Genomic DNA, 26,387 nt, shown 5'->3' with positions numbered 1-26,387 from the left:
GATATTTAAAGGATTCTTGTTACATCAACATATTTTACAAAACAATGTCTTTAATCGCGGCTTAAAAATCGAATCCAGTTATTTCACAATACTTCATATCCTATGAATTGTAAACTTTTATTACAGTATAGTGAAGTTAAAAATAGTCAAGTAACACCAAATCAGGACATTCACTCAGAAGGAAGGGGAAGAAATATTCCTCCAGTTTTGCTGCATTAGTAACACTTTAAGACATATTATTATCACAGGGAAATTGAGTGCTGTCACTTGCTGGCTGGCGGGGATTTGTGCAACTAATTTATGATTGGTTTCCCCATGCATGCACTGACGGTACACATAGAGCTGACAGTTTCTCTGCAAAAGGGATAATGCTAAAAATCACATATGTACAACTATAGGCAACTTCTAGACACCTCTTCCTGTAGAAAAATGTTTTTTAAAAAAAAAAAAAAAACAAACCAAAATATCAATCAATCACCTTCATTATAAATCACATTTGGGTGAGGTCACATCTGAAACATGGTTCATTTTACTGAGTATCTCAGTAGCAAATGCTTTCTGAAGTGTCTTGCACTGGACACTCAAAAATTAAACTACCAAAAATTACCAGGTATTTTTGGAAGAGCAGACCCTAAAATTATTAAAGAGAGACAAATTATTTTACATGGAATCCTATATTTGTTTATATTTGTTTGTTTTATCATAGAATGCAAATTAACACTTTTGCACTCTAATCGCCAGCAGAGTTTCTTCAATTTCTTTCTCTAGAGAGAAAAATACCACTGCATCTCTAAGAATACCCTGATAATACCACAATTAAACACAGATACTTTAAGTAGCTGTATACAATAAATATATCTATCTCTAAATCTTATTTTTCATATTCATCTGAAACCTATATCCAGTAGATGCAACGTGCGTAGATTCCTGAGATATACGTAAACGCCAATAAAGTGACTGTTTGCGGGAAACAAGTGATAGAAATTTTAACGTTTAGAATATTTAAAATGAGACAGGACAAAGAAAGCATAAAGGTACAAATGGGAACAGAGGTTGACTACATTATTTGTTGTTATTATTGCCACACTTATACAGTACCGGGGACACTGCATGGTGCATTACAAAAAAAGGAGTAAGACAAAGACCTTTTCCTATGGGGTTTGCAGTCTAATGCGAGATGAAGGATTATTAACAGGCAAACACATTTAGGAGAGGACAAAAGTAAACATAAGCCAGTTTAAAAATGCTTGAGCTAGGGGTGARATTTAGCTTTAGAGATGATGAGCTGTGGTGAATCTCAAATGCTTTCAAAGAAAGATTTAAAAAAGTGTGTGCTGCTCACCTTGCTGCACAAGGAGCTTTGGTATACCCCAAAGGGATGCATGGAAAAGATCTCTGGAGAGAGCTGAAACAGGACAGAGAGAGAAAGGTGCTGCTCTTTACCTTTCAACATACAGATGGATTTTTAGTAAACACGGTCATGGACTTTATGGACTTTAAAACCCCAAATCATTTCCTTAGGTGCTGCTATGTCTTGCCCCCAGACAAGAACACATCCCTGAATTCCTAGGTTTCACCAGGAAGAAAATACTGCCCTGGGGGACAGCTGGGCTTCCACGTGACATGAGGAAGGAGAGAAGTTGGTATCATTTAAAGGAGCTGATGATCCCTTTTCTCTTTCCAAATGTCAGAAATTCACATCTCCCAGTTGCTTTAGGCTTATGTTACTACTGAATAGGATTTGCTTTTAAAGGGACTTGGGACTAAAAATCAAACATGCTGTCAGTCAAAGTGACTGACAGACTTTCACAGTGAATTTCTTACACAGTGAGAAATGTTTATGATATTCCTCCATGGGGAGGGGGAAGGCTGGAACGACTCAATGTATTTGAGGGCTAAGAAAATTAATAACAAGACTCTAAATCCCAATCTGCATTCAAATACAAGAGAGGACGGGAGCTGAAAGACATTAAATAGGTTTTACACCACAGCAAAATATGTCAACAAGATGTAAATAAAATAAAATGGAACGTAGCAGAAGTCTAAGCATCTGTGCTGCTGTCCTTTCTGCACGCTTTGTGGCCCCTCCACTTTTGACACCCTGTTTGGGGGCTTCATATTGCGCAGAAAGCAAGTGAAGGCAATTCCACACACAGGGCTTAGCTTGGAGCTTTACAGGGCGAAAGTGGCAGTACAAAAAACAAAGTCACTCGGTTTTGGAAACTGAACACATGGATGGCTGTAGCTTCTCAGAAGGTGCTCGCTGAAGACAGAGGAAGCTGCTGTTCTGCGTGCTGTTAGTGGGAAATGTCGTAATAGTAGTTACGTAATCTCAGCTCGACTGCAACAAATCCTGGTCGGTCATCAATGCTATGAAAAGAAGGCAAATATCACTGCATGGGAAGGAGAACGCTGTAAAAGGCTTGTGGGCCTTGTAACACCTCAGACTTTACCTCAGTCATGGCTCACACAAAGCTGCTCACAACACACTTAAGGCTACCAAAATGTTGCGGCAAAATGAATACCAAATGGCAAAGGTCACTACAGAGCACCCAGTCAGTGGACTTATCTGCATGCCTGTTACTTTGTGTATTATGGTCTGTGAATGTACTACGTGAAAGAAATGCTAAATCAGCTCCCTTTTATTTTCTACCTCATTTCCTTCATTAATAATCTAAAGAAGAGAATATTTACAGTGTAATGTCTGCTTTAAAATAGGTACTACAATCATACAGAGTGGCTTAGCACCATTAAGAGAAGTCTTTTGATGTATGGCCATAATATCATGCTTTCCTCTGTGTCTGCAGATCTTTGATGATTTGGAAGAATATGAGTAAATTGAGAACAAGTCCTGGCAAAAGTATGTCACATATTGACATAGTTAATACTGCCTGATTTGAGCAGTCTTATTGCATTTTCTTTTTTTTCGTTTTTATTTCCTCTGTCAAGGATATTTTAATACAAATAAATAGACAGCAACATTCTTTTATGATATAGTTATTAAATGCCGTTATTTAAGACTTCCTAATTGAGCCTAATAAAAGTGATCCTGATTCACTCTACAACTGTTACATCATTCTTTGAGTCAAACAGAAAGGCAGAAATTGTTTTATGGCTCCATGTTCTTTCTCGAGTACTAGGTACAATAAACTAATAAAGAAGCAAGGTATCTAAAAGCGAAGTACTACAGTTCCTGAAGTGGAATCCAAAGACCTTTGTTTGACACACATATCCTCTGAGCTGGAAGAGTAAGTCATGTCACAGTGGGATTTGGGTGCTATGTGGAAACTCTCCTACAGGTAAAAAGTGACTTAGACAGACTAGTTCAAAATGATAAATTATAAACCAATTTTTTTCCTGCTTTTTTCAATATACCAATTAGAAAAGAATATCTGATAGGTTTTAGTTCATCTTTTTCTGCTCTATTTTTTATAACTAACTTTTGGAAAGTTATTGAACTGAAAAAAAAGCTTCTTAAGTGCTAAGTAAGATTTGAAAAGATGGAATCCAAGTTGAGGATATTTTGAAACAAGAGATGAAAACAGAAGGTCAAAATGATTAAGAACTGAGGAATGGAAGGAACATTTTGGAATAATATGACTTTATAATTTCAATAAGGAAAAGGCTTTGGAAAGGAAAAAGAAACAAAATACAATTCCAAACAAAAAAAAATGTTTGGTTCATTTCAAACCTTCTTTTCCAAATACATCAGACTGATATTTCTCAGGAATTACTGTTTTTGACGATACCCTGTTTTTTGTATTTAAGCGTTCCAGCAAAAACTTGATCAGATGTGCAAAATCAGCTTCTTGTGTACACCATAATTACCTCAAATCATTTTCATTTGAAAGTGCAACTGACTCCTTAGTTTGGAGGTTATTTGTAAGCTAAACACCAGCTGAATGGATATGTTATGAAATATTTTTCTTGTTTCCTTTCTGGCTATTAAATAGATTAAAATAAAATGCCATTACAAGAGAGAATATCACATTATACTCACTTATACGTCCAACACAATTTCATTAAATCGTAGACTTCAGTTGGACAGACTTCAGGACACTCCATTCGTTCTCCTCTTTCAATCATCTGTGCAACTTCGCCACCTTTCATTCCCTGGAGTAGGGTGATCAGAACAGTTGTCCGAGTTAGAAATGATTACAGCATATGTGCCAGCATAAGACAAACAGAGGCCCAGAGCCAATTTTGGGGCTATCCTTTGACTCATTCGTTGCCACAGATGGGTAGCTAAGGCCTGCTTTGACCTGTGACAACCCTTCTAGGCAGGGTAAGTTCAAATATGTTCTGAATTTTGACAGAAAAAATAACTGAATAGCTAGAGCTACTCACCTTATATGGCTTTTGTCCATAAGAAAAAGCTTCCCACATTAAAACCCCAAAGCTCCAGACATCACTTTTGCTAGAAAATTTGTAGAAATTCATGCATTCTGGAGCATACCACTTGACTGGCCATTTTCCATGACTTTGTGCCTAAAGTAAGCCATAATAGAAAAGAAAAAAAAAAAACAGGCTAGAGACACAGCAGTAAGTAGTAAACAACATCAGAATTCATATAGACCAAGTTAACTTAGGAACGTAACAGAAAGGAGTCAAAATGCCTGCACACATTTGCACTAAGTACCATAACATTTCTGTCTGACATAGTTGGCATTAAGGGATAACATGTAGAAGCATCCTCAAAACTGTTACTAAACTGTTCATGATCTTCCACTTTCCAAATAAAGCAGTGAAATGAATGCTATGGCAAAGCAAAGCTTAACTGAATGATCTGGAGTTATGCTTGTAGTGGCATTCAATTGTAAGTTGCTCTTTAAAAGTAAGATTTTTCACCTAGACTCTCCACAAGAGGGTAAGAGATAGATACGCAGCTATGCTGAGGCTCATATTTACTTGAAGTTGATGCTTCGTTTCAAAGTGCAGTGACTGCCTTGTGGCGAACGGCAATTTGATTAAATTCTGCCRTCACACTCTATTACGATGACACAAGCGTGGAGGCATCACAGTGCAGTGCTAGACCTAGTGAAGCAGTCCCACAGCATTTTGTGGCCTTGTAAAGGGAACAGGCCTTTAACACCAAATCTCAGCCCTCAGACAAGTGGCTCTGGTTCGGCTAGGTGCAGTGATTTGAGATGTTACTGTTTTTCTGGCAGCAGTTACTGTTCCCATAGGAAGGCCATCAGAAGGGAGTATTTGCTTGTTCCCTCTCTGCTCCATTTCATGGTTTGGCTTATTGGCTTTAAAGGGCTGATGGAGGGGAAAAGGCAGAAGGAAGGAATAATCTGAACTGCAGCAGCACTATATCAGAATAAAAGATGCAGACATGATGACAGCCTGTGTCTCCCAAGGATGGTTTTACTGTATTAAATGTGACAGTTATTTCAGTCCCTTTAGCTGCAGGGAGGTCCAAAAACTCTGCACAGCTCAAGTGATTATTTACCAACTGTACGTTTTCAGCACATCCCAAAATATAGTTCTGTTAGTCAATAATACAGTGTGCTGGCTTAAATTTTGCTTGAAGATGGTGAAAAACATATGTGCTGAAAAGTTCCTACCCGAAACAAAGACATTTTCCTCCTTTTATATGAGAAAGTACCCAATTCCCACAGTAAATTTCAACCTTCTAATTACACGTTCATCAAAAAGTAAATAAATAAAGAAGGAACTGGCCTTTTCCTCCTACCCATCTCTTTATGTTGATGATGCGTTTTGAAAATCTGTTTCAGTGAGCTACTAGCAGGCTAAAAAATAATAGATGATATATCTATTATACTGTTCCTAATTTTCAACTTTTAAAAACAGCAGCACTTCAATTGAAAATAATCTTGTTAAGCTATACTGCTATTCAGATTTGATATCCTGCGCCAACCTTACCTTGTAATAATTTTCATCAGCACTAAGAGCTTTAGAAAGTCCAAAGTCACTGATTTTGGCGTAATGTTGGGTGACTAATAGTACATTTCTTGCAGCCAGATCCCTGTGTACAAAGTTATTCTCCTCCAGGTATTTCATCCCCATGGAAACCTGATGTACCAGCTCTGTTATATTCTTTTCTGTGACATGTCTGAAAATCATAATTGAATCTTTTAAGAGGTCAGTAGTTCATTTTCATGGTTTTTCATGGAGCTACAATACAAATCTGCACTATGACCTTCCCCACATCATAACAGCAACCTGGTCCATTTCTGTTTAGCTAAGTTTTAATTAGGACTGCCAGCAGAAGAATGTCCCGAGCAAGAAAAGGTGCGATCATATCAGCAAATGAGCAATTGAAAGACATCTGGAAGTTTTTCATCTATTCAGAATGCTCTGTTTTACCAGAAATATTTGATAGTTGGGAGACATGTGTAAGATAATCATACCCCAGGTCAGAGTAAATATTGTAATTAATTGTTACAATAACAGCATTACAATTTAAAATTGCACTTAAGACAAAAAAAAGGGACCTGTCACCTTTTTTCCCTTTAGATAAACCCTAAAAAATGAAATCGAAGCTTACATACCTATTTTTTTGCAAAAATTTGTTCAAGGGCCCAAGTTCAGCCATTTCCATTACTAACATCCAGGCCTCAGCTTCACATATGCCTATCATTCGGACAATATATGGGTTATCCAGCTGCTGCATTACATTGGCTTCTCTCAGTAGTTCATCCTTTATGGCTGGATCATTACTCTCATTCTTAAGAATTTTTACAGCCACTGGCTTGGCACCCCTACAAAGGAGAATCCAGTTTTGGGATTAGTTGCAGAAAAATCTGCATGCAGAGGCACACAATCTCCAACTGGTGTTTCTGTGCACATAGTACAAATGATGAGAAAAGACAGAATTGAACATTCAGAGGGGGGAAAAAAACCCCACAACTGTAACAGGAATCTCTCTCTACCAAATGCTCAGAAGACAGCTAAGCAAAAGGGATAGAATGGGAGGAACCTCACAGGAATATAAGCAGTCATTAAGGTCTTAACAAGCCTGAACCCAAATGTATCAGCCAAAATTTTCTTGCCCTTTTCTATTCTCAACTGGCTATTCTCAACTAATAAAAAGACCAGGAATAGTGGAAAGGCTCCCTAAAAAGTGTCTGACTGTTGAAAGCATCCCCAGAAGAAAAGCCATAAGGGCCTTGCTAAGCACTGGAGAGTTTTGGGGGTGAGACTAGAAAATGCAGCATTGCATGATCCCAAGGCAGTGCTCTGACCTACTGGGCAACTGAGCCTGCTGCTGTAACCTGCTCATGCAACTGTGCAAAAAAGTCGCTGATGAGACTGAAAGAGCTCAACTGTGAACTACCAGTGTGAAACAAGGTTAGCAAATACACCAGCCCGCACCAGGACCACTCAAATCCCCTCAGTCTTGACAGGAAAAAGAAAAATCCTTCCTGGCTCTGAAAGCCTGTGGTTAATACGTAATCAGTCCAGGCACTTAAACAACATACTGATAGTGTTTGATTATGCAAATGCACAAATTGTCAGGTGCTCCCATTTCTGCCAGTATAAACAGGGTCCATTCTGACAGCAATTTTTCAGTAAGACAGGCCACAACATGTTCTGTCTTCTTGAAAACTGACATTCCAGCCTCAAGAAACAGGTATTTATTGTAGTTACTCAAGGAAAAAATCCCTTAGCTGCAAGTAAACTGTCCATAGCTGTTTCTCATAGAGAGGCTGTATAGACTGGAAATGCCGAGTGGCATGACTGCCCATACAAATTACGGAGGAAGGCAGAGGGCTCCCCGCTACGCCATCCCTGCCAGGAGAGTAAATAGCTGTAAGGGGCATTTCCCCAATTTACAGACAAAAATAATGGCTGGGAGGCGACTCTGCCATAAGCAAAGAGGTTCCTCAATTCAAAAGAAAAATGAGTGCATAAGGGAACAGAAGCTGATGAATTTTAGCCCAAATTCCTGTAGGTACAGTCTGTCACACCCAATGACAAGCAAACATTATTTCCGCTCCAAAAAATACAGGCTAAAGCTTTTGTACATCAGACTCCATAAAAACAGAAGGGAACACTTACTTTTTCATCTTATAGAACCCTTTCTTTACAGTACCAAAGTTGCCAGAGCCAAGTTCCCCATCCTCCAGGGTTAACAAATTCCTGTCAAGAGTGACATTTTTTGGTCTCATTTCATCTGGATCAGCATATGGACTTTCGTAGACCTCCGTGTCCATGGGTAAGGCCTCTCTCTGATCAGCTGCAGCTCAAGCAATGAACAAATTACAGATTATGAGAATATTCTGCTGCCACAGGTACTATATTCACTCTTTCCATGCTCAAGATCATCAGTCACATCTTTGGGTTTGCTTTATTGAGGGTATTACCAAGAACCCACATGCAGTCCAGCTACAAGCACTTTAAAACATCCCCCAAAAGAGTGACCTCCACCTGAAGAAGTGCTATAACTATGGAGCAACTGGATAAAAGGGAAAGCAGAAGACACCTCTTCCTATGTTATGTGGAGTAGCTGCATTAGGTGCATGGGTCCTTGGCAGAAGGAGGGTTTAAGAGGTCACCTTTCCCTTAGTATTTCCTATTTGTTACCTCAGGCAATTCTTTATTCAGAACGCTGTCCCAGGTGTACTTCATTTTTAGGCACTCATCTTTTCGTTGTGTTTTACAGAGAGCCTAGGTACCGGCTTGGCACTGTGCATTCAGTGGGGCACAATTCTTTTTTACCAACAGGGAGGATGTAGCTTTTAGTGTCAAGGAGATAAAAGTCTTCCACTTCAACAGGGAAAAAGGGATTTCTGATAAATCACTTTCGCTACAGATGCTGACACCTGGCAAACTCTGCTACCAGGCTTTAGTTATGATACCAGCTATACCAATACATGAAATGGCATGAAATATATGCCAGAAAACAAAGAAATACAGGTGGACCAGAAACCTCCAGCAGAAATTTTTTTTTTTCATGATATAAACGACTCTACCTACCTTTATCAGCTCCCATGAGTGTTCTCGTCCTTTGGAGCACATAAGGATTAAAAGATGCTGATTCATCAGGGGAGTAAGGAATAGGTGACTGCTGCTGTAGCACACAAATAGAATTGTTCTGTTTAGCAACGAACAGGTAAGTTAAATACTTTTTTTTTCCAGATGACTACGGCATAATGATTGCAAGAGACATGTAGGTGAGAATCAGAGAGTAAGAAAGGGATCAAACAAAGCTTATCTCATTCTGGAGATTATTGCTTGAGTAAATATGCAGGCCAAATAAAACACACACTGCTAAAGCATAAAAAGTTACTGCAAATATTTCAGAGCATTTGATCTGAGAGAATTAACTGGAATGGGTCATGCACAAATCTTATCCTGCAGATGTTAAATTTACATGCTTCCATGTAATACTGGAAGTCTTAAGGATTTCTCTTTAATCTATTCTCCCCCTCACCCCTGCCATAATCTCTCTCCATATCTAGGTCATAGAGAAATTCAAATAAAAAAAAACAAAACTGTTTTTCTTGTGGGTGTTACAGAATGACTTCACTTTTGTTACTTTGAGGAAACAAGGGTAAATAGAAATTATTTTAATAAGCTTGAAAAATGAGACATCATGGACCAGATGCTTTGGGCCGGTCTGTCTGCTCTGTGATGGTCCAGGGAGGGAGAAAATGACCTAATTCCCTACCACACTTGAGACATAGAGTTCAAATACCACCCCTCTGCTTTGATTCTGAGGAACACCATGGAGCTCACAAAACCCACCCGAGCACAAACCCAGCCTACTCCAGAGCTCCTTGGCTGGAGGATGGCTCTTGCAGGGGTGTGCATCACAATGTGGCATAGGTGACAGAAATGTATAACCTGCTCCCTCCTGTATGTGGACTGTGAGAGGATCCTTTCAAGAACAAGAAATTACAGAACCTTTTTCTGCAGTTTAGTCCCTTTTCTTTATGTAAAACAAAAGAGAAAAAAAAAGAAAAAAAGAAAAACGGTCTAACTTTATCAATGAATGATCTCATCTTCATAGCAGAGTGTCACTCAAAACCAGAAATTCAGATATCAAAAAAAGGTTGCTGAGCTCCACTAAGAAGYGTTTACTGTACTTGCAAAACACTGGATGGGCTATTTTGCAAATACTTGAGTATATAATTTTTTTCTTTTAATAACTGAAGCTTTCAGTGGCATAAGTTGCCCTCCAACAAAGTTGCAGTTTTCAGGTAAGGAGAAAGAAAGCTTGAGAAATGTTGAGGCTTGAATTACTGGACACAGCAGGAGCTCTACCACGGGGAAACAGCATTTTGCAGGGAAAGCATCCGATCCAGGTGATGCAGACCATTAAACCATAATGAAGTGATCTGCCCAGCTGGATAATGCAGAAGTGGTTTTAATAGGTGGACTTACAGCAAACCCCGTGTAGGGGGCTAACACTCGGGATGGTTCTGGGATGAGTGTGGTGGCACCCAGGGCTGGAAGGTCAAGGGTGCTCAGTCTTGAGGATCAGCGCCGCGAGGCTGGCTGCTCTCAGGGTAAGCCAGGGGGGTCCGTGAGCTGCTTCTGACCTAGGTCAGGGGCTAAACCGACCAGATAGCCCCAAGACTGAGGTGTCAGAAAGGAATCAGATGGAATTATACTTTCTGAGGTCACAGTGATTTTAKTCTGTGCATTTTTTATAGCCTGTATTGCTTCTGAGGGCATGTCAAGGCTTCTTAGTGGTTTTTTTTTTTTTTTTTTTTTWTTGCTAGTTACTACGACCTATTCAGTATTACTACTAAGAGGAGATTACAGTTCCACTGGACAATTTCCTGGCTATTCTCTTTCTTCCTAAGCTAAGTATATTTATATTTAAAAAATGACATTATTCTACCTTCCAAAAGTATTTTCTTATACCTCAGCAAAATCAATTAATTCACTGAGTGTATACAAAGCAATACAAGCTGATATTAACACATGTGTATAGACAGATCATTAATGGGTACAAATCATCAAACTGCATGATTTTACGGAAGCCTCTGGTTAACAATTCTTGGTGAAGGGGTCCAAAAGAAGAGTGGGAGAAAATGACAAAAATATACTGACCACCTAGGAAAGGGACTGAGATACTGTATTTTCAGAAGCATTTTCAAAGAGTACACAGGTACTTTTTGCCAACTTTATCTCCAAAATAATCTCTTCAATAGAAATACAAAGTATTCACAAGGTGGCATCTAGAAGATACCGCATTGCTCTGGGACTACCTCAATTGTGCACCAAAAAGCGTGACGAGAATCTCTGAACCCAAGCCTTGCAGGGTGTCCTGCAGCACACCCTTTACTGAAACAGTGAAATCTTTCCTGTAGTCACAATTATGTAAAGTCATGCTGGCACAGCTGTAGCTCCAAGCTAACCAGTGAAGCATGGTAGCCCTATTTTCTTTCTTTCTTTCCACAAGTAGCCCCATGAGCTCTACAGTTTAGGCAGCTGCTGTTACCTAACAGGGAATATAAATTCAGCCCATGGAAACATACAGCTTCAGCAGATCTCCCTGGTTTTTAGATGAGGAAAAAAACTGTGTATTGCTTTTCCTCATCATAACAGCAGCTCAGGAGAAATGCAATACAAGCACTTTGGGAAAGGCTTTTCAAAATGATAAGCTCAGGACTTTTAATGCACTTGAACTTGCTGCTTGAACAAGTGCTTGCCTGAAGGCAATATCACCCGGCAGCCAGAACTGTAACAACAGAAATCACTAGTTGGTAATTCCACTGTGACACCTTGTATAAATCTCTTTCTCGACTTGATTAGCCCTGAACAACAAGGCAGAAACACGCAGGAAGTGCTGGAGGCTCCGTCAATACTGGACAAGCCCAACAACTTTTGAAGAACTCGGCAAACTCTCTCTGGGACTAGAAAAGTAGTTGCATGTCCCTGATCCGAGGTCTCAGCATATGAAATGGCATACTTTGAACTGGGCAAGCAGAACTAATGTGCACCGAATTCTTATAACCCACAAGAAGCCATCCAGCAGTACAGAAGAGCTGGCAAACATATAGCTCTGGCCATGTCACAGAGGACTCCTCAGACGGGGGGGTATAAAGACACTTCCTCTCCTTTGTGCTTCAGGAACAAAAGGAAGGATCAGAAAGGGTCTGATGCTCTTGTTTAGGAACAAGAGTTCATGTAAACGTGAGTGCATCGCTCCTCTGCTGTGAATAAAGCTCTGGAGCTGTGAATTGGGAGTGATACGGAGACGCCAAATCCAACCAAGTTTTGAACTGGCTCTATTGCTCTTCTCAGAGCTSCTAATCTTTAAGATGAATGATAACAGCTGATATATCCTTACTGCTGGCTCAGTTAACTAATATATACATACATGTGGAATGATATTCCCCATTGCTGCAGTTTGATTAAATAGCTTAAGAATGGCTTTTTTTTTTATTAACATTTCTGGCTGAACTGCTATTTGATGTTTCACGGGTAGCTTTTCAGCTCAAATTAGTAGCTTGGGAATATTGTATAGCCCTCAGGACACTTCAAACAGCTTTTTTTTTTTTTTTTTTTTTTTACTTTTGCCAATTATACATTTATGGCATGCAACACACTTCTTGCCTTTTAACAGGATGTTCTAGCAGAAAGGTTGAAATTTTTCTCCTGAAGTCAAGTGAAGCTGTCTTGAAATGGTGCAGGAGGTGCGTATCATTACATGTACTGTGGTCTAGCTAATAATACAAGAAAATTTCATTTTTATCTAACTAGCATTTAAATCCAGAGTATTTTCTGCCCTATGCTTTCAAAATAGCAAGTTTAATTCTGCAGGTCTTTTTCTGACAAAGGGAGCTTTGTCTTTATACGACCAGTGTATAGGCTAGAGGATTAGTCACGGTATTCTTACAAAAAGCAGCAAATGAATAAAATGATTATGGATTCGCTCTACCAGTTAAAAAGGAATATAAGAAAAGAGTCCACTAGAGGAACCTGCTAAAAACAGCACATACTGTGTGATACCTCATGGTATGCCTACTAGTAATCTACTGGGCAGGCTGTCATTTTAAATTCTTGTCCTAAAATGGTGTGTGCTTGACCCGTTTTCATATCCACAGAATTTTTTCAGCTAGGGTTTAATTAATATTGGTTAAACTTTTCAGGTCCACACAGTTTAGTTAATCTAAATGTGCTATCCTTCCCCTTGTTAGGGGTTGGCTATGCTGGTGTAAGCACTTTTATAATAATACAGCTGTATCCACAATGAGAGGAGAGTAGGAGGCAGAGAGTTTGTATAGGCTCAAAGATACCTTTCTAGTGAAATGAATTTATATCTATCCATGGATAAGGCCTTAGTAAGATAATACCAGAGCAGGTATGATAGCACATAGTTCCAACACTCAAAACAAGATTCACTTAGTGGGTACTTTAAAATATGAATGAAATGGCTCTCCCTGGTTCTAATTAAATCTCATTTTTATAGTAAAGATTATTATTACGAAGACAATCAGTACAGTAAGTGTGATTTCTTTTCATGTCAATGATTCTGATTTGTAATAACCCAAACGTGTATGTAGGACTATAAAACCTTCTTCGTTGACTAAACCAAACTGCCTACCAAAATGCAGCATGACGATTTTATTAGCCAACTACTCACTGAGCTTTGACTAAGACTTCTTATCGCCACTAGGTGGCACCAGTTCATTTAAATTGTCATCTAAATTGCCACTCCATATCAGTGAGTAAAGGACCTGGAAATATTTTGATTTGGGTGCTAAACCAGGATCTACCCAACAAGTTTGTGAACTTTGAAAAAAACCAATTTCCTAGTCTGAATAAATATAACAGCATGATTTTCCCCTTTTACTGTCTGGAAGTTTTTGACATATTGAGAAGTAACTGTCTTCCTAACTAAGCCGGTTTTAAGGAAACTCTGCAAGTTAGGGTTAAGGGATGGCAAATGTTGGAAATGGTAATAGCTGAGCTTTCCTTTTGCTCAGGGGCTATAACTTGGAAGTGTGTATAATTCGGTGTGGTTCAGTGTTCAGAGTAAGTGTGCATAAACGATGACCAAACCAGATTCCCAAAAATACTTTCTTAAAAAGATCGGTCTTTCTCTGCCAGCGTGCTTCAGTCTGTTCTGTGCAGCAAGCAGGCGATTGCAGAGAGCAACCAGAGAGAAGCACAGGCTTTACCAGGTGAACAGACGGCAGTGACCAAACCTTTTCAATCCACATCTGGAGAATTCAGACCCCACAGCACTCATTTTTSTGAACAAAAACAAAATACCGCTCTTGTCTGAGAAGCAGCATTACAGCAAAGTTTGTGCACTGATACCTGTGGACAGCACATTAAAAATGAAGCATAGGTCCTGCAAGACCTTGGAAGATGTGTGGACGTCAACAACTATCTGTACCTCAGTATACAAGTGAACTGAAGTTACTTATGAAAAACAAGCGTAATTGTTATCTACTAATATTATCAAATACAGTAAATACCAAACATAGCTTTCCACTCCAAACAGTACCTCTAGGGCTTCTTGTGCCTGCTCGTTTTTGTTCAAGAGCAAATGGAAATAAAAAAATAAACGAAATGAAAGAGTCGCAGGTGGAACAGGGACACGCACATTATTCTCAGCATGCAAACAAAGCCCTTAATTACATGCTTCACAACTACGTGGATTACGGGGCAGCATCATTTACTGGCCATGCAGCACTCTCAATAATACAGGACTGAGCTCCCTTGGACTCCTTGACTTCTTGTCACCTCTCCCCTTCTGCTTAGTCCTGCAATGACCTACAGTAGCCTAAACGTAATTAACTTCAATGCATAACAAGATTTGTGCACACAAGTTCTGCAAAAATATATTTTGTGATCGTTAGGAATACATCGTTCCCTAAATCTGCTCACTAATAGCCTACTAAGCAAGCCAATTTTCTGATTAGGAGTGATAGTTCTCACTACAAGTATCATTTTGTTCTGCTATAAGGGACCATTTTTAAAAGTACATTTTATCACTTACATGTTATTTGCAGACATGTGGATAACAGCGTAATATTTTGGGATGTGAGAAATTATTTAAAAATATCCCCCCCCCAAACTTTTACAACTTCTTTAAAGCCACTGCTTTAATTCTATAAAATCAAGGCCATGATTATGCATATGGTTAGGAAAGAAGCAGAAAGATTATAAAATCTTCACAATCTGATTGTTAGTAGTCAGGACAGACATTTAATATCAGCAAGCCAAAGGGAAAAAAAGAAGGGAAATTAGCCAAGTGTAAGTCCTTTTAACTCAATCAAAAACCTAAAAAGACTGTATGATGCACCTTTTTGCTGCCAGCCTTTGGAAAGGTGTACGATTTGAGTCTTGAGATAATTCCACCTCTTGCCCAACTCTAGAAACCACAATGTCAAAGAGGAACAGTAAATGTGTCAGGAAAATAGCCAGAGGTACTTTATAAAACAGATGTAGTAAACAAGAACAAAACACTCCCAATCCTTCTCTTGTTTATGCCTGCAAGTACATTTAAGATGAAAAGTACTATGTGAAATTTTAATACTAAATTTTCTTTAAACTACATTACTCTCAAACCACTTTGAATCTGTAGATATACCTTGAGGCAGTTTTTAAATTCAAGCGCGTTGCCCTTTCCCTGGCTCTCTTATACAGTGAGTTTCTTTTGTTTCCATTATTGAATTTTAGTCCCAATGAAACATATTTAGCAATGTAAATCAGATAATAACCTTAGTCTGTTGAGAAAGACTAATGTGCCAAGCAGGATTTGAAGCATACCTTGATTTTACAACAAACATAATGTGGTTATTGAAGCAAAAAGCACATAAACAGACAGTCATTTCAAACAAAAATGAACAGGCTCTGGATTTTACAAGTGCACTTGTGTTCTGAATAAAGATACCTTTAAATGAAATGCAAATACATTCTACAGAAATACATTAATTTAACATAATTAATTAGCATTTCTAAGGGTCACTGAGAGACCATACCTGCCTAACTAAGATTTTGATGCAGCACTGTAGTGACCAAGCATTTAGGCTGATGCTCAGGCTAAAATTATAATCTGACCCCACTTTTCAGACACATTAAACAGTCTTTGATCTGACTTACATTTAGATGTTAGAAATTTTTAAATAATCCCATTTGGACTTTTTTAAATATAAAGATAATTTACTAATGGATAGGCACGGTGTTTTTCCCAGCTTTCCTTTAAAAAACTGATTTCACATACAAAAAAACATTTTTTGTTTTAAAACATCAAGCATAACCCTACAGTTCCTATTCTTGCTGGAAGAACAGAAACTTTTTTGACATTTGACAAGTCTTCATAGCTGTGATATCAAAATTCAGATACCACATATTGAAACAGCTTACTGAATCTGCTTTTTTCTTTTACCACATGAAATGCTCTTTCCATATGGGAATAAAAGAATCCCAGAGCGCTTACTAGCTATCATTTTGCAACAAATAAATCCTCTAAGAGGTTAACTGATCTTTTGCACATGGTGAATATCATTCATTATACTTTTCTGGCAACAGTAACTCCTAATGCTTGACCTTGCAGCTATCTGTACCGTCTTGACAGCAATAATGCTTAACTCAAATGATTATATTAGAACTACAAATGCATTCTAAGAGGAATATTTTAAAAGCTAAAAAAGGACTGTAATAGTACCAATCTAAACTGAGGCTGTACTCATAGGGTTTGAGTATGTTAATACTATCTGGTAAACAAATAAAATACTGGAATAATTGAACAGAGAATTCAAGAGAATGCCCTGACGTTTGCAGCTTCACTGCAATGTCAACAGCTGATTTTAGGCTCATATCAAAAACTGGTCTCCAGGTTTAAATACTTTTGGGATGATGTGCGGGGAGAAAAAAACCCCCTCCAAAGTCAGAGGGGATCAAAGTCACCTTAAATCAAGTTATGGAGCCTCTGGGTGAAAGGCAAGAAAAATCCTAACCCACATACGGCACTGCTGACAGAAATATTATGGAATTAGTCTCCACGTTCTGTATGGAGAAGGCATCTCCTATACAGACTTCCAACACAAGGTTGTTCCTTTGCTGACGAGGCATATCAGAATCACTGCAAAGGAGATGTCTAGATGACAGGGAAGGTGACAAGACCAGCAACTCTGGAATCTTGCCTGGCAGCCTTTGGTCGCATTCTGGGAAACAGTAATATTCTTTGTTTGTTCTTGGAACATTAGCAAATACTACAAAAATCACTTTCCTGAAGTTGTAAATTGTAGTCCAAGCCCTCAGGAGCTAACAGTTTGGAGTTATATTAGCTGGATAGACGGTCCACTCTGCATATCGTCCAGCAAATGATATTTCTACACTGGTCATCCACCTTCTTATCTTCAAAGCAACTTGAGATTTTGGGCATGTTCTCCACTAAGGCTTTGGAATTTCTCGCCAGCCTATTTCAGGTATGAATACATCATAAAATCATTGAAAAACTGGGCTGCATGGGAACATCAGAAATTATTAGATTGTCTCTCTGCTACTAGAAAGGTCTGCTGCATCATTCTTGATGGCCATCTAACCTGCTTGTAATGGCCTCCAAAGGCCTTCACTGTCTCTCCAAAGGACTTATTTCAGTGCTTCATTACCACTCAACTCTCAGGGAGATTTTCCTTACGTTTAGCCTGAACTTTTCTTGCTGTCATTTAAAGCCATTACTACTTCTCCTAGCCAGGTTGAGGAATTCGAACAGACCATTCCCCTTCCTTTTTTCAGCAGTTAATTGTGTTCTGCCCCTCTAGTCCCTCAATTTTCCTTCTTTATTCTAAGCAATCTTTTCTCATAAGTCATGACCATTCTTGTTGCTTTGACCTGGATTCTCACCAGTCGGACAACATTTTTCTAGAAGTGCAGTGCCAAAAAACGGAGAAGGTATTCCAGCTGAGACTGTACTAATGGTGAACAACTGGAAGCACTCATGATGCTTCCTTTTTTTGTAACAGCGTGATGATACTGGTTTGATGATTCCTGTTGCTGTTCTGATCCACTACAGGCCCCACATGCTCTGAAAAGTGGCTGCTGCTCCCTGGCCCACATTCTGCAGTTGATTATTAGAAGTGCAGTATCTTGCACTTGTTCCTACTGAATTTCACCCTGTTTTCTTTTCCAGGCCATTTCTCTAACTCATCACAATCAATTTGAATCCCAATTCTGTTTTCACACATTTCTGCAGTCCGTTTTGTACAACCAAAAAGATGCAGAGCTTCAGGAATGTCAGAAACTCTTTAATTTTAGACTTAAATCTTAATTGTGATGGTGTAGGAAATGTGAAGATAGACTGTACACCTTCGACATAAGGCTCTGTTGTTTTTATTCATTCTTCTCAGGATGCATTTCTGGTTTTGCAGTCTGAATTCACCTGAATTTCAAGCTCTATGTACAAGAACAGCTGTATGAGTGGTCTTAGCTAAAGAGTTACTGTTTTTGCACAAATGTGTTAATACATGAGAACCTAGCAGTGTTACCTGAAGTCTTTGAGCTCCATAAATAGTAATATTAATTAAAAATTTTCCACTTCATATTTTTATCTTTATACTATATGAAAATACCTTTGAGAGCAGATTTGTTTTCAAGAACTCCTAAAGAAACAACAGAATTCAGATTTCAGTTTTAAGAAAGTGCTTTTCCTTTTATCCATCACGACAAGTCTTAAATCTACTGAACAGATTATCAATCCTGAAAACACTAAAGGCTGTGTGTAAAACTGTTCCCATGAAGAAGCGTATTTAAGTCAACTACCTCACTCATTAATCTCACTTAACTGCAGCTACCTAAAAACGAGGCATTTAGTCTTGGCTAATCACCTGGACTGCTTCTCAATAGAAAGAAACAGGCACTTACTGGTGGAAAGTCATTCCACCACTTTGAGACACTTCTGGGATAAAGCGACATGTGGACAGGTACGTGTCTCTTCCTCCAAAATTTGCCTCAAGTGAGCTGTTTCATACGAGATTATTAACATTAGTCAGAATTAATTGCACCCTGTTTGCAGGACCAAGTCTTTCATCTGTAAAGCACTGTGAACAACTGGGGAGGTATAACTGCAATGGCACTGATGAAAAAGAGAAGTTTGCCCCATTTTCTTTCATTACACAGTCCTAAACACCAGTCAGTTTAGTCAGATGAATGGCTACTTCTTTGAGAAATTTAAATACCTAAAGTAAGATTTTTAAGGATTTCATGCATTTACTTTTCATTTGTGTTTAAAGTGCAGAATTTCTCTGGATAACCTAACACGTATGTAATATTCCTACACTGAAAATGCTTGTCACTACAACTTTGTGTGTAGATGGCGTGCATGCAGTCTGATGTGCTTAAACTTCAGCTTTGTCTTTGTAAATGACTCAGACCCAAACCTTGACACAACATTTTAAAAAAGGACAATGATTTTGGGTAGGTAACTTCCAATGGTTTTTGGTGTGTAATTTCCAATGATTTTAAAAGGCACCCGATTTTCAGAAACTGGGGGGCATGAAAATGGTTGCTCAAGGGGCCTGTGGGGACTCAGAGAACTAAAATAAGTGTAATTGGTTTATTTGAACTAAAACATCTGTTTCTATAATGTGGGATGGCATCAATAGCAGAGAAGCACCTAGATGACTTAACAGCCTAGATGATTAGACTGTTCTGGGAGAGATGAAACGATTAAGTTAAACTCCCTATTTTGGATTAGGCCAGCTATAACTGAATGAGATGGTGTTTTGTACCATGCCTCAGGTGGCTCTTCACTAAGAGGACTGTGGTTTCCACCAGCTTTAATGTATTACTGCTGCCCTTTTCTCCCATCTTTGAAACTCTTCCTTTGAAAGTCTCCCTCTATGCCTCCGGAGATAATACTTCCTATGACTACAGTGATCATTTAACGACAGAAAGGATTTTTTTTCTTTGCAATACACACAGGTAAAGCTCAAATCAGTGAAAACACTGTAATACTTTTCCATAGTTTTAGCCCAAACTCTTTAACCAAAACTTTTTAATCAAATCTCGTTCAAGGAGTCATTTTGCATATGAAAAATACTGATTTTCACATACATTATGAGTATAAAACACATTCACAGAATTAAATGCTGAGTAGCTCAGTGCAAAACTGATGAAAGGATCAACCATGCTAGAATATTTTAAACTTATTCTTTTCTACCTATTGCTTATTTAACAGTCCCTAGAAAATAAATTCACTGCTGCAGTGATATCCATGCATTAGGATTCCTAGAGCATTGCATAAGATCAAGCCTTCTAAAATTAACATTACTGCTATACCACAACCTATTCTTACCTTAAGAGGGGCTCCAGGAGGTGGAGGACGAGTGTCAAAAATGATACTATCTGCAAAGGAGCCAAATACAGAAAGGTACTGAGCAAGATGGTAAACGTACTGTAAAAACAACTAATTTTACATTGGGGGTCAAYTTTCTAGTTTTTAAATCATATTGCAATGCTTCTGCTGGCCTGTCTTCTTTGCTTTTGTCTCCCATGTTTGGGATTTAATGCCACAGAGGCAAAATATGTGCAGTGCCTTAGTAATGATTCAAAGGAGTGGAGAAGTAAAGGCCTATCCTCTCTCAGCATGGCACTGCTATCTGGCCAGAAAGACAGAGGGAATTTTTATAATCTTATATCAACTTTAATTTAAATCTACAGTAATCTGCACCCACCTGCCTGGAAAGTGGAAAAAATGCACATAACAGGAATATAATATGCAAATAATAGGAATAACTCACCATTTTCTGAGCCAAGTCTTGGACAAGGAATGGTAAGAACCCTTAACAATCCATCTGGTTTGTATGAATAATGTTCAACTAACTATCAAAATGAGAGGGAAAAAAAAAGAGAGAGAGAGATGAAAAGGCAACATAGGTATAATTAAATAAACTGCTTCTTTAAAATTGTGTGCACATGTACAGTAATTGGTATATATCACAACAAATGAACTGGACATAAAGCAGATCTTCAGTGCACATTCTCTTATCTCATCTTTAGTTCTCTCTAACAGAGGTGTAGGCTTTTGAGGTAACCATGCGGCTGAACCTAAGGAACAGGATTTCTGTGACTCAGTGTGCTGTGCCTGGTTCTGCTACTAAACAACTTTTGTAACTCTGAGCAAACCACTTCTTTTTATACCTCTGATTTCCCTCTTCCTTGTTTCCCTTCCCCCCCCTTTTTTTTAATAAAGATGGGCCAAGATTCAGCCATATTTTGGTGCTAACCCTTAGCAGACTATGCTTATTCAGCCAACAAGCTAGGGAACTTCAAAGCTAAGGAGTGCAGTGTGTGTACAGCATCCTAAACCTTTGTGCTTCCTAGAATCCTATTTCTTGCTATCATAAAGGACATTAGTGAAAGACTGTACCTTACATAGCTATTATCGAATACAGTCACTTACAAATGCAAATGGTCTTCCATTCTAGGGAACAATCAGTTCACTGAATAATAATTACAGCAATTTTAAACTAAGCCAAGCTGCAACAACACATTTAAAAATGATTAAAATCTGTACATTTACATAACTTTCTATATTAACACAGATTCTCTTCATGTATAAAACACACAAAATGTTGGAAACATATGACAAATAACGCACCAAAACATGTTGGTATTTAGCTAAAGATTGTTGATGCACAGCAAAGTAAAACAAACTGCCTAAGTGGGTTATATAGAAACATGATGACAGATACCCAAGTGATTCAAATTTAACAGACCTGCCAAAGGGTGTCAAATCTTTTTCCATCTGGTATGGAGAGCTTTCCTGTCTTATCTCTGTCAATACGATAATGCAGTACTTTTCCGTCATTGAGCAGACACAGAGCATAGGAACCATTGCTGTCCCTTTCTCTGATTCTGTAAGAAGAAGAGAGATTTTCAGAGTTACTCTTTACTAACAATGAGCTTTGGGGATAAAGATTTTTTTTTACATCACTTTTTCCTATAAGCTTTCCAAGTAAGAAACAAGGCAAAATCTGCACTGCAACTTTTGAGGACATTTTGTTAAACCTTTCATTTAATTTTGTTAGCATTGTTTGCTTACAGAGAGACTTCCCTAAAGTTTCTTTTTTTTCTCCCAAAGGGCAACTGGCAACAACAGAAAATCCACCATGCGGAGCTCTTTGCTAGGCAGCTGCAGCAGCAGCGCACAAAGTGCTCGCTGAGCTAGGAAGCACATCAAGGCTTGTGTGCTCCACGTCTACAAAGCCCAGGGAAGTCAGAGACCCAGACCCRGCACGCATAAGTAGCTCTCCTTCAATCTCTTCTACAACTGACCTAAAATTAAAAACAACAGATAAGTGCCTACATTAAGGCCAGACTTCTCTCCTTTATCTTTTATATGGAAACACACAGATGACAGTGAGGGGCAAAGATAAAATACTAAAAGAAAGTAATGTGAAATACAAGTAAAGTAGTCATTTTGTAATTTCTCTAACATTAATACATTGTCATAGATTTCACATAAAATTCACATGAAATTTCATATGGCACTGGGTTACGCAGCTGGTCCAAATTTCACCAGGAAGACATCACAGAGTGTAGTATAAAACCTCACCTAAAATTTGTAAGCACCAGGATGGTAGGAAAACAGGAAATCTGGAAGCAATATCTGAAACGCCTGTGCCAGGTTGCACAGTTGTTTAAAATGTCCTCAGGGCTAGCTCACATTGAGGTCGACATCTTCTGGTGACTAGACCCAGAGTAGGAATTTGCTACTAGCTCCATCATAGTTGGCCTGGCATTTCTACAGTTAAAAAGTAGACTTTTGTTTTTAACTCGAGTTGCCTGTGTTCAGTTGCTGCTGACAGAGAGATGGCAAGAGAGTTAGCCGGAAGTCTTCTGGAGTGATAGGTTTTTCTTCTGAAAAGCCCAGATTCAGCAACAATGAAACATTTCTTGTTCCAGCGTTGACAGAGAGCCACTCACTTTCCATTGAGTTCACCTTCCCTTCTCTTTATGCTTCCCACTTTGCCAGCAGCATGCAACACTGATGAGGCAGGGCCTTCAGAGCCCCAGACATGCCAGGGGGTGACCCACTCAACCACTGATCTCCTGCAATTCTCCAGGGAATTGGGCAGCTCAGTAAATGTTTAAAGTCCCCAAATCAGCTGAACCCAAATTTCACTCTCCCTCAAGGAAACGTTCAAAGGACCTCTCAGCAAGGTTTGAGAAAACTGTTTTCAAAACTCAAGGTTTTTGGCAAGAAGAAAGACCTTTGGGACCAACTTTATCTGTCAAGCAGTTTTCAGATTTCACATGAAAACTGAGATTAGCCATCATTATATGCATCAGCAGTTATCACCTACAGAAAACTGAGCAACATCACACCAAATAACATGGGTAACTACTACAATGAGGCTACAACACACTGAATAATTTTTCAAAAGCCCTGAAAAAAAATATAGCAGGGTACTCTCACTATGGTGTTGGGATGCTTTGCTGGTGCAATATTACTGCTTGGCATCGCATCTCCAGAGACTGCCGAGGAGGGCATTGCATTCTGCTCCTCAGCTGACTACTCAAGGCTAAACTAAACCAGGGTTTGTTTCATCTGCACTACTCATGCAACTCTTTTTCAAGCAGAGTGATTCTCATTGCCTAAGATGTGAACAGGACACTGGCCAAAGGAAGAGGAAAGTAGAGTTATTTTTTTCTGAAACCAAAGCATCTTGTCTAGTGCCTCTACAGCAACTTGAAACACCTTGTGGTTTTTCACAACAAGCAGGTATTTTCTGAGCATGCTGATTTCCTGTGCTGACTGACCAGTGGAGAGCAGCAGGTTCTGCTGAAATGAAGAATAACTTTTACTTTGTCTTCCTCTGACTTGCTTTTCAGCAAACAAGATTTAGAAAAGTATTTTCAGAATAGTGAGCATTGTCTCTGAAACACAAATGAATGCCATTTCCTTGAATTCAGACCTCTCCTCAGAATAAAGCGCATATAAGATTATAAAAATGCAATATACAGTTTCCCAGCAACAAGTTTCCTTCTTGATTCACAGGGAGAAACAGCGGCTCAAATATGATTAGCTCTGCTGAAACCGATTCCCATTTGCAGCAGTTGTTACTACTGCAGGAGGTACTCTGAACATTTCTTAGAGTACAGACATCAATGGGAGAACAGAGTCCTGATTTCTTAGGACCACGGCACAGATCCAGACAACCCTGTGAGTATCCAGTGCAGGATTTAGGCAGAATTCAAGTTGGTAAGGTTATAGTTGCATTTCTGAGCTCCTCCTTCCCTCCCACTCAACAGCTACCTAACTCTGAAGACATCCGGAGTTCACAGTCACGGCAACTTCTGTCTGACAGATCTCTCACTGCACGTACAAAAAAATCTCACGTCTAACGCCTTTGCTTGACCAGGGTCCAGAGGAGCCTTGCTCTTTTGGGGTTGTGATCCAGGAGGTGTTTTCTCAAGTTGTGCCCTGTCAACTCCAGCACAATTTGGATCCCTACCAAATACAGCAGCAGGAGCTCCTGCCATCTTTCAAAAAGTGACTGAAGAGCAGAAGCGTCAAGAGCTTTTAAACAGTAGCCAAATGATCACCCAAGCCCTGCTTTTGGCAATCGGAGACTTACTGGTCCTAAAAGCCTGCCCACAGAACTTACTGTCACAATCCAAACCAAAATTTTTGCTGTCTCTGCTGACATAGATTGTCAGAGGCTAGGTTTCACAAGTTCATTTTGGCGTTGTAATCTGTGATAATGGCTTTCTAGGTTAAGTTAGCCCTCGAGAACTCCAGCTAAGGATATAGTATCAAGTACTTAATTATTGGTGTAGAAAAACGGAATCAAAGAATAAGGCTGCTCAAACTGAAAGTTTATAAACTGAAACCTGTTTGAACGAAAATCAGCACGCTCTTCACATCTCATGATGGTGCTGGCAGTGTTACTAGGGTCATCATGTTAGATTTGGGGGCTCTCTCTGTATATGCACGTTTCAGCCTATGAAAATTAATCATTTGGGGAACAATGAGAGAAAAAAAATTCCAACTGCACAATGTACTTTAAATGTGCTCTGCAATGAAGCACAGCATTGATACAAAGTGATAACTAAAACTCTTAATTAAAAAAAAAGCTACAGACTTGAAAGAAAAGAAAAAAAACATTTTGGCAAGGAAGGTAGCTACCAGTGAAACACCATCCACTCTTCCATCTTATACCATTGCACAGAGCTAGGGAAGTACAGGAAAAAAAAAAAACCATGAAGATAACAGACACCAAGAAATAAACAATGTCCTTTCATCCACTGAGATTAATCTAAAAATGTGAACGCTTTCACTGAGAGCAAGTCTGGGTTCACAGACATACTAAAGACAAGCACCAAGGTATCTAAGTTTTCCAATACATACGTTTTAAAACAGCAGTTTTTCAAAAAACTGAGAAACCCGAAGTGTTACATGATGCAATGAAAAAAGGTTTAGTCATTGATTTTAATTTTCATGCCATCTGTGGCTATTTCGTATGCTTTTATGACTGTAACCCAAATAGCAACCAATAACTATTTGGAGTATCATTACAGGCTCTGCAAATAACTATTCATTCTTTATTTTGGTAAAATCTCTATTTTTGCTTGGAATCAAAAAGGACTCCACTTCAATTTTCTTTACTTCCAAGTTAAGAGCCAAATGATCCCTTTCTTTCTAAAGGAAAAAATCCCTGAGGGTAAAAAAAAAATTCAATTACAACATGGTTCATTGACTGTATAGAAAAAAGAATGCCACAGCATTCTGCAGTGGAGAATAATAAAGGAAACCAACTGGCAAAATGATAGCTTTAGGAATGGTGTTAAAGTAATCCCACTCCTGAATCCAAGGGTGTGAGAAAGTTTTTGGCCCTACTTTCCCTGCTCAGTGACAACTTCCTTCATGCCAAAATACTGACGTTCCCAACTCCTCCTCAAGCTCCAGCCTTCGCCTACTTGTCTGCCCTTAGGTGCATCTTTCTTGCAATGTTATTTACGGCATGGCTATTCATTATCTCTTCGAGGATCAGCAGCACACTGAACATGGAAAGTTTGAGGGCGATAAGGAATGAATTCAGTGCCATCCGTAATAGGATCATACAAGGGAGAAAATGGATTGACTGCAGTCTTCATGCACATCATCATTTCTCTCCTCTTTGGGATCGCGCTCAAAACTGTTTCAGAAACGCCAGCACACTACAGAATTCAAGAGGTAGCTCGGCTGCGCGCTGTCACTATCTATGTTGCAGCCTAAAATTTGATCTCTTGATAAGACTATTGTGCTGCACTACACAGTCAATGTACTACAATGATGAAACACCTTAATGAGCAAGACTGCATCACTGTAGCCTATTTTGGTGGTGCTCCCCTGCCAGCAAAATATGCTATGCTGCCCCCAAACCCAAATACACAGCTTTTCTGTATAACTGCACCTGCAACAGGGCCTTTTCTCAGTAGCTAGCTCGGTCAGGGATCAT

The 26,387-nt window shown here is 39.0% G+C and overlaps 1 protein-coding gene across 7 annotated transcripts in view; it reads right to left on the bottom strand.

The window, feature by feature from the left end:
* Positions 1–26,387, bottom strand: part of SYK (spleen associated tyrosine kinase) — a 54,178-nt gene continuing 27,791 nt past the window's right edge. For 2 of the 7 annotated variants that reach the window (XM_026082921.1, XM_026082922.1), the window contains exons 4-15: positions 21,660–21,798; positions 20,682–20,763; positions 20,237–20,286; positions 18,513–18,542; positions 15,242–15,310; positions 8,947–9,040; positions 8,029–8,206; positions 6,519–6,728; positions 5,890–6,079; positions 4,348–4,488; positions 4,001–4,113; positions 1–2,370 (exon numbers count right to left, since the gene is read on the bottom strand). In XM_026082921.1, the coding sequence (XP_025938706.1) occupies positions 2,298–2,370; positions 4,001–4,113; positions 4,348–4,488; positions 5,890–6,079; positions 6,519–6,728; positions 8,029–8,206; positions 8,947–9,040; positions 15,242–15,310; positions 18,513–18,542; positions 20,237–20,286; positions 20,682–20,763; positions 21,660–21,798 (1,369 nt within the window). In that variant the 3' untranslated portion in view covers positions 1–2,297. The remainder of the gene's footprint in view (positions 2,371–4,000; positions 4,114–4,347; positions 4,489–5,889; positions 6,080–6,518; positions 6,729–8,028; positions 8,207–8,946; positions 9,041–15,241; positions 15,311–18,512; positions 18,543–20,236; positions 20,287–20,681; positions 20,764–21,659; positions 21,799–26,387) is intronic. The other 5 variants (XM_026082923.1, XM_026082925.1, XM_026082924.1 and 2 more) reach the window with 5 other exon arrangements.

Source organism: Apteryx rowi, unplaced genomic scaffold (assembly GCF_003343035.1).
Source record: "Apteryx rowi isolate R43461 unplaced genomic scaffold, aptRow1 scaffold_598, whole genome shotgun sequence".
Lineage (NCBI taxonomy): Eukaryota > Metazoa > Chordata > Aves > Apterygiformes > Apterygidae > Apteryx > Apteryx rowi.
This window is presented reverse-complemented; position numbering and strand designations above follow the sequence as displayed.